Below are 7,516 nucleotides of genomic sequence, written 5' to 3'. Positions count from 1 at the left end.
GGGCCCAAGTGCTGTCCCTTTTTTTGAGGAAGGCTAGCCCTCTACCACATGAGCCACAGTTCTACTTTTGGCTTTTGGATAATTAATTGAAGATTCTTACAGACTTCCCCCCGCCCAGGCTGGATTCTAATTGCAATCCTCAGATCTTGGCCTCCTAAGCAGCTAGGATTACAGGCATAAGCCACTGGGTGCGTGGCTATCTTTTCTTTTTCTTTTTTTTTTTTTTTTTAATTCACTGCCCAGGAGAGTCTTAAGTTAGCCACCAGCTTGGGCAACATACAGAGACCCTGTCTCAAAATTTATAAATAGAGAAATGCATGCATGCATGCATACATACATACATAGATGTGTCTCCAATAGCTGTAATTACAGGCACCAACCACCATGCAAGACTATATATAAGAGGACTGTTTGAACCAGAGTTCACAAGCAATCTGGGCAGCAAGAACCCATCTCAAATAATAATAATAATAGTAATAATGTCATTCAAGAAGAAGAGGCAAGCATGACTACATGAACAGTACCACTTTCATTCTTTAGGGCAAAACAAAGGAGCTCAGGTCCTGACTAGCTAGAAGGTGGAGTCCAGGTGGCAGAGACCGGGCTGGGGAGAAACTGAGTCACGATGAGAACATAATCGTTCCAAGATGTCAAAGTCGCTAGAGGCACAGGCTCAGATCCAAGGCGCTGAGAAGGACACCGGAGGTGGGGAGGGGCAGTTCTAAGTGGCCTGGGACTGAGTTCCTCAGCACCCAGGCACCCGGCGGAGAGAATTCAGACCCATCTGCGGCTGGACGGACCTGTCGGTGCCACCACGTGCGTCCTCCGGGACGGACGGACGGACGGACGGAGCTGAAGGCGGACGCGCGGTGTGACCTTGGCGCGGTGTGACCTTGGCGCGGTGGGCCGGGGTTTGGCACGCGCGCGGGCCGCCCGCACCCGCGAGGACGGACGTCCGCGGAAGCCTCGGGAAGCCCCTTCACTGCCGATCCGACCGAAGCAGCAGATAACCGGCTCGGGGACTCCGCCCCGCCCGGGGCTTCGGCCCAGCGGCGGCGCCTGCGAGGCCCCCGGGCGGCCCCGTGGGGGTCCCCGGCCCCCCGCGCGCACAGCCCCCCGGGTTCCCTCCGCGGCTCCGCTGAGAGCCGGGGCCCCGCCCGCCGAGGAGGAGGCGGAGGAGGAGGCGGAGGAGGAGGCGGGGGGGTGGGGGGGGCGGCGTCGGGGCGTTCCGAAACCCCGGGGAGGGACCGGCACCCGCGCGCGGCCTGGTTCCCGGAGCGGAGCGCCGTGTCGCCGCGCTCCCTCCCCGAGCTCGGCTCTCCCTCGGCGGCGGCCCCGAGCCCGGCGGGGTCTCCCTCCCTCCTCCACCCCCCCTCCCGGGGCCACCCTCCCTCCCCCCGCTCCGGCCATGTCGTCCTGCAGCCGCGTGGCGCTGGTGACCGGCGCCCACGAGGGCATCGGCTTCGCCATCACGCGCGAGCTGTGCCGCCGCTTCTCCGGGGACGTGGTGCTCACGGCGCGGGACGAGGCGCGGGGCCGCGCGGCCGTGCGGCGGCTCCAGGCCGAGGGGCTCAGCCCGCGCTTCCACCCGCTGGACATCGACGACGTGCGGAGCATCCGCGCCCTGCGCGACTTCCTGCGCCGGGAGTACGGGGGGCTCAACGTGCTGGTCAACAACGCGGGCATCGCCTTCGAGAGTAAGGGGGGGCCCGGGAGGGGGGGCAGGGGCGGGGGGGGTCCTCGAGGGCACTGCAGGGGTGCGGGGTAGTGAGTCCCCGCCCCACCCCCCACCCCCATCCTCCTAAGGCACCGACCCGTCGGGATTGCGCTCCGCTCCGGGTCCCGGGCCCCCCACCGCCCCCCGGGCCGAGAGGACTCGGCCCCCGTGCGGATCATCCGCGGGGCGGGCGTCGCGCACTCCGCCTGGCCCTCCGCCCCCCGCCCTCCCCCGGGCCCTCCCAGAACTTTCGGCCCGGGCAGCCAGAACGGCGCCCCTCCCGGGAGGGAGCCGCGCCCGGCTCGGCTCCTCAGGATTCCGTCCCCGAGTGCGGCCTCCGAAGCCAGCCCGGAGCGGGGCGGGGGCGCCTCCAGGGTCGCCTTCCCGGACCTCGGCCGGCCGGGGCCGCGGGGAGCCGGAGCTGGGGTGGACGGGGCGCCTCCGGACGCCTCCGTCCCCCTCTGGGCGGGGGGGGGGGGGGACTCCGCGTGGTTTCTAACCAGAAGCTCCGCTGAGAAAGTTGCCGAGCGTGGAGTGCCCCGGGACCCGAGGGGGAGGGACGATGGTGGGTGGGCCGGGCCTCCACCCCTTCCGTGCTGGGCCCTCGGCCTGGCCTGGGAGCCGGGACGGGACGCGCGGATCCCTTCGCGGAGGGCTTGGGCCGCTTTCTGCCTTTGGCCCCGCGGTGCGGTGCGGTGCGGTGCGGTGCGGTGCGGTGGATTCGTACCGAGCTTCCTCGGCCGGCCCCAGGTGTGCTAGAACCCTCTGCGCGGCGGAAGCCCCTCCTGCTCACAGTGTGGACCCCGGATCTGCAAACCCCGACCGCCCTCGCTGTCCACGCAGCGGCGCTGGCCCACGCTGGCTGAGTCAGGATGCACACCTGAGCGCTCGGAGCGCACCGTGGGCCGGGGCTGCCCGGGAAGACCCCCCTTTCAGCATCGAATACTGAGCTGGGGGCGGGGGGGGGGCTCACACGCCTGTAATCCTAGCCCCTCCACCAACCAAAGTCAAAGTCAACCGAGGCAGACAATCCTGAGCGGGTCTTAGCTCCACAAAGCTGGATGTGGAGATGTGGGCTAAAGCGATGGGGGTGGAAGCAAGAACTCAAAACCTTGAGTTCACGCCTCAACACACACACACACACACACACACACACACACACACACACACACTGCAATTAGCAGGCTGCATAGGAGCTGCCTACACTCAGGTCTGAGAAACTGGCTGGACAGACAGCTCTGGTCCCCCTGGTGAGCTGCACACTGGTCAGGAGATGTCCTTGAGAACCATCCATCCCTGGTTTAAAGTCGCTTGAAAGTCAGCTTGTTTCTCCTTTAATTCATTATGTGACAGGACGGCTGGTTTTTATAGCAGTGGTTTTGTGAGAAGTGTGTGACTTTCTGTTTCTCTTTGAAAGTGGATGACCCAACCCCCTTCGACGTTCAAGCTGAGAGGACACTGAAGACGAACTTTTTTGCCACTAGGAATGTCTGCATGGAGTTACTGCCCATCGTGAAACCCCATGGTGAGTCCAGGGTGTTAGATGTTAGATGGGAACCAGTGAGCCTGGGCCCTGGACTCTGTTCCTGCAGGAGTTAACCAGGGCTGCCAGGTCTTTTTTTGTTGGAGGGAAAAAAAAAGTACAAACTGCCTCATTTCCTCAGTGTCCTGCCATTCCCTTGCACATTTTACCATCTGTATTCAAAGATGCCTATGGCCTATCGTAAGTTTCTTGGGATCTGTGTCATAAAATCAACACATTGACAAGATACTGGAAATTCCCAGAGGGCTCTGATCATTCTCGATGATTCATTCCTTCTCCTAATTTTTTTGGGGGGAGGGCAGGTACTTGAACTCAGGGCAATGAGCACTGTTCCTGAGCTTTTTCACTCAAAGCCAGTGCTCTACCACTTGAGCCACAGCTAGGGTTCCAGCTTTTTGGATGGCTAATTGGAGATAAGAGTCTCGTGGACTTGCCTGCCCGGGCTGTTTTTGAACCTCATTCCTCAGATCTCAGCCTCGTGAGTAGCTAAGATTACAGGCATGAGCCACCAGCACCTGTCCTGATAAATATTATTTTATGATCTGGTGCACATAGGCATTGAGCCTTTGTGTTCCTCTCCTAAGAATATCCCAGAGGTTACTTTTAAATTTTGGCTTATTTGTTCTATAGTCTGAGTAAACAGGTGAAGGGTCATTGAACCACTAGAGGGAGCTACTTGCCTGCTATTTCTATCTGGGGACCAGAAGGGTCACCTGGACCTTAGAGGAACAGGATATCTGGCAGCTCCCTAAGCACAGGGAAGGAGGGAGCTGATACAGGAAGGATTCCCACCAAAAGTTTCCTTATGCAAAGCTCCTTTATGCAAATAAAGGATTCAAGCTTGCAGAGTGGCCAGTTCTGACTGGTCCAGGCCAGTCCTGACTGGTCTAGTTGTATAGGCAGCTCAGGGTCAGCTTTGAATGTGCAGGTAAGGCGTGTTCTCAGGAGTCTGACCCTTGCGTGCATCTGTGTGAGTGCAGTATGTTTGCAGCTATATTTTTAACTCCAGGGCTACATGGGAGACCTGAGCTCCCATTTATATCCTTGTTGGGCTTTGCTATGAAAGCAACCAACAAGTATGACCCCACAGGGCTCTTCCCAACCTCTCAGTATTGCATTCCCAACCCACTGGTGTGCAGATTTTATGCCTCCTAGACTCACTTCTTAATTTTACCAGTGCCTAACTGAACCATAGCTTGGCTCTGTGGCTGGTATATCCAGGCAACGAGTGACAGACATCCATTGTTTGCTTCTCGTCACAGGGAGAGTGGTGAATATCAGCAGTTTCCAGGGTTCCAAAGCTCTTGAAAACTGCAGCGAAGAACTGCAAGAAAAATTCCGATGCGACACACTCACAGAGCAGGACCTGGTGGACCTCATGAAAAAGTTTGTAGAAGACACAAGAAATGAAGTGCATGAAAGGGAAGGATGGCCCAACTCAGCTTACGGGGTGTCCAAGTTGGGAGTCACCGTCTTGTCAAGAATCCTGGCCCAGAGGCTGGATGAGAAGAGAAAGGCTGACAGGATTCTGCTAAACGCTTGCTGCCCTGGCTGGGTGAAGACGGACGTGGCTGGCGACCAGGGCTGCAGGACCGTGGAGGAGGGGGCCGAGACCCCAGTCTACTTGGCCCTCCTGCCTCCAGATGCCACAGAGCCTCAAGGCCAGCTAGTCCGGGATAAAGCTGTACAACCTTGGTGAACATCAGCTTCCCAGCTTCATGTTTAATAAATGGTGGAAGGAAGAAAAGAAGGAACAGATCCTGATGGGCAGTTTGATTCTATTTCTATCATTGAGAAGAAATGCCCATTCGAGTCTTCTCAAATGAGAGAAGGGTATCTAGCTCCACAATTTGGGGCTGAACCATTTTGCTATTTAGTTGGCTTTTTTTTGTTTTGTTGGTTGGTTGTGGGGCTTGAATTCAGGGCCTGGGCCTTGTCCCTGAGCTTTCTCATTCAAAGCTAGTGCTCTATCACTTTGAGCCACAGGACCACTTCTGATTTTCTGGTAGTTAATTGGAGACACAAGTGTCATAGACTCTTGCTGCCTAGGCTGGCTTTGAACTGGGATTCTCAGATCTCAGCTTCCTGAGTAGCTTGGATTACAGGCGTGAACCACCAGCACTCAACCCATTTTGCCATTTCAAAGAAAAAAATTTTTTGTGCCAGTACTGGGGGCTTGAACTCATGGGCTTTGTGCTCCTTCTTGGCTTTTTTTCACTCAAGGCTAGTACTCTACCACTTGAGCTACACTTCCACTTCAAGCTTTTTGGTGGTTTCTTGGAGATAAGAGTCTCATGGAACTTTCCTGCCCAGGCTGGTTTTGAACCATGATCCTCAAAGCTCAGCTTCCTGAGAAGCTAAGATTGTAAGCATGAGCCACCGGTGCCTGGAACCATTCCCACACTCGTTAGCCTGATAAAGAATAGAACATGCAGTAGTCTCAGACTCTAGTGGGCACCGCCACAGGCTGGTGCTGTGCTGCTTCCATCCCAGTGGGTCTGTGGTGTAGAATTATAGACTCAGATCCCAGCCATTTCCCCATCGTTTCTAGTTTATTACGTCAAGATGACAATTTATATTGTTTCCTTAATTCTTCAAGCTTTCTTTGTACTCGTTCTGCTTGGTTATATTTGAGGTTTGTTGTTGCTTTTGTGCTGGTCCTCGGGCTTGACCTCAGTGCCTGGGTCCTATCCCTGAGCTTTTTTGGTTAATGCTAGTGTTCTACCACTTGAGTCAGAGCTCCATTTCCAGCATTTTTGGTAGTTAATTGTAGATACGCATCTCATGGACCTCCCTGCCTGGGCTGGCTTTGAACCACTATCTTCATAACTCGGCCTTCTCTGTAGCTAGGATTATAGGCATCTGCCACCAGTGCCTAGCTTTGTTGTCTTGTGGCCAGTTTTGTTGCTATTGCTTGAAACAAAGTCTTACTAGGTAGCCCAGGCTGCCCTTGAGTGATTGGATTACAGATGTGCATCACCATGCTGTTTCTATTTTTATTGGTTCTGTCAAAAGACCAAAATTATAACCAATTTAAAGATCTTAGATGGCTTTTATTTGCGATTGTAGAATGAGGTCATGCCTCATCCCATAAAGCAAAGTTAGCTACTCTGATGGGTCGAGCACAGGTTAGTCTTATGGATGGAAAGCTGGGGGTGAGGTTGTCTGTCTTCTCTTTCACCCTGCTCATGCTTCCGAAACTCTGGATCATCTCTCTACTCTGACACATGCAGATGTCTTAAACCGAGTCTCACTCCTCACTGAACTACAGCCGGGAATGACTTTTTCTTTATTTGGTGGTGGTGGTGGCATTTGGGACTTGAACTCATAGCTTCATGCTTGCTAGGCAGGTTCTCTATTGTTTGAACCATTTTTCAGATAGGGTCTTAAATTTTTGCCAAGGCCAGCCTTGGCCTCCCTGCCTGGCCTTCTACCCCCCGACTCTGCAAGTGACTCCCTGAGCCCCTTTACAGCCTCAGTGCCAACAGGTGAGTCCACATTCATTGCTCTCGAAATTGGATTGCCATTGGAGCTTTGGAGCTTTTGATTTGGATCTCGTAGAAAAAGGCCTGGGGACCAGAGGATCTCATGAAAGAGAAGACAGGCACCTCACAACGTACATCCTATGATGATGATCCATGTTGTATTTAAACTCTACTGCATTTCTCTACGAAACATTTATCCGAGCTAACTTGAGGATCTAAGGACCAGATAGTTTGTAAATCACTTAGATTAAATGTATCATCTCCCTCAATTTACTACTGTTGTTATTACTAATAATTTATCCAACATGGAGGCTTGAACACAGGGCCTAGTGCTTGCGGGGCAAGGGAACTACCACATGCTTAACCAGGGCCCCAGGGGGGAAGGGCTCGGGGTGGTCCGGATGGCAAGCGGTTTTCCCCGTGGGCAGGTCCCTGGGGGGGTGGGGGGAAGGACTCGGGAAGGTCCTCACCGAGGTCCCTCAGGTGAGGGGCCGGAGGGCCCCGGGCTCACCTGCGTGAGTCGCTCGGTCTCCAGGCGACGCCCACAGCTGGAGGAGGAGGAGGGAAACTCCGGCCACAGCTTTCCGGGATTGGCGGGGGACGTGGGGCTACAGGCCCAGCGCGCCCGGGGCCCGCTCCCCGCCCTCCCCACTCCGCGCTCTCTTCCCCCGACACCCCCCCCCCCACCAAGGCCCGGCCCGGCTTCTCGGCCCCCGCCTGGCGCCTCGGGACCAAGACCCCACCCTTCCGCCCCGCCCCCTGCAGAAAAAC

General features: G+C 55.9%; 1 protein-coding gene across 1 annotated transcript; it reads left to right on the top strand.

Annotated features, from left to right (window-relative positions):
* Nucleotides 1-1,408: 1,408 nt before the first annotated feature.
* Nucleotides 1,409-4,960, top strand: LOC125351178 (carbonyl reductase [NADPH] 3). The gene is made up of 3 exons (XM_048345889.1): nt 1,409-1,697; nt 3,135-3,242; nt 4,523-4,960. Exons 1-3 carry the CDS (start codon nt 1,409-1,411, stop codon nt 4,957-4,959), a joined length of 834 nt encoding a protein of 277 aa, XP_048201846.1. The 3' UTR covers nt 4,960.
* The last annotated feature ends 2,556 nt before the right edge of the window (nt 4,961-7,516 follow it).

Source organism: Perognathus longimembris, chromosome 5 (genome assembly GCF_023159225.1).
Source record: "Perognathus longimembris pacificus isolate PPM17 chromosome 5, ASM2315922v1, whole genome shotgun sequence".
Taxonomy (NCBI): domain Eukaryota; kingdom Metazoa; phylum Chordata; class Mammalia; order Rodentia; family Heteromyidae; genus Perognathus; species Perognathus longimembris.
This window is presented reverse-complemented; position numbering and strand designations above follow the sequence as displayed.

Bases quoted from the DNA above. Each gene is read 5' to 3' on its own strand.
- LOC125351178 (XM_048345889.1), top strand. From the start codon at position 1,409: ATGTCGTCCTGCAGCCGCGTGGCGCTGGTGACCGGCGCCCACGAGGGC. The intron at 1,698-3,134 runs GTAAGGGGGGGC...TCTCTTTGAAAG, and splicing joins CGCGGGCATCGCCTTCGAGA to TGGATGACCCAACCCCCTTC. The intron at 3,243-4,522 runs GTGAGTCCAGGG...TTCTCGTCACAG, and splicing joins GCCCATCGTGAAACCCCATG to GGAGAGTGGTGAATATCAGC.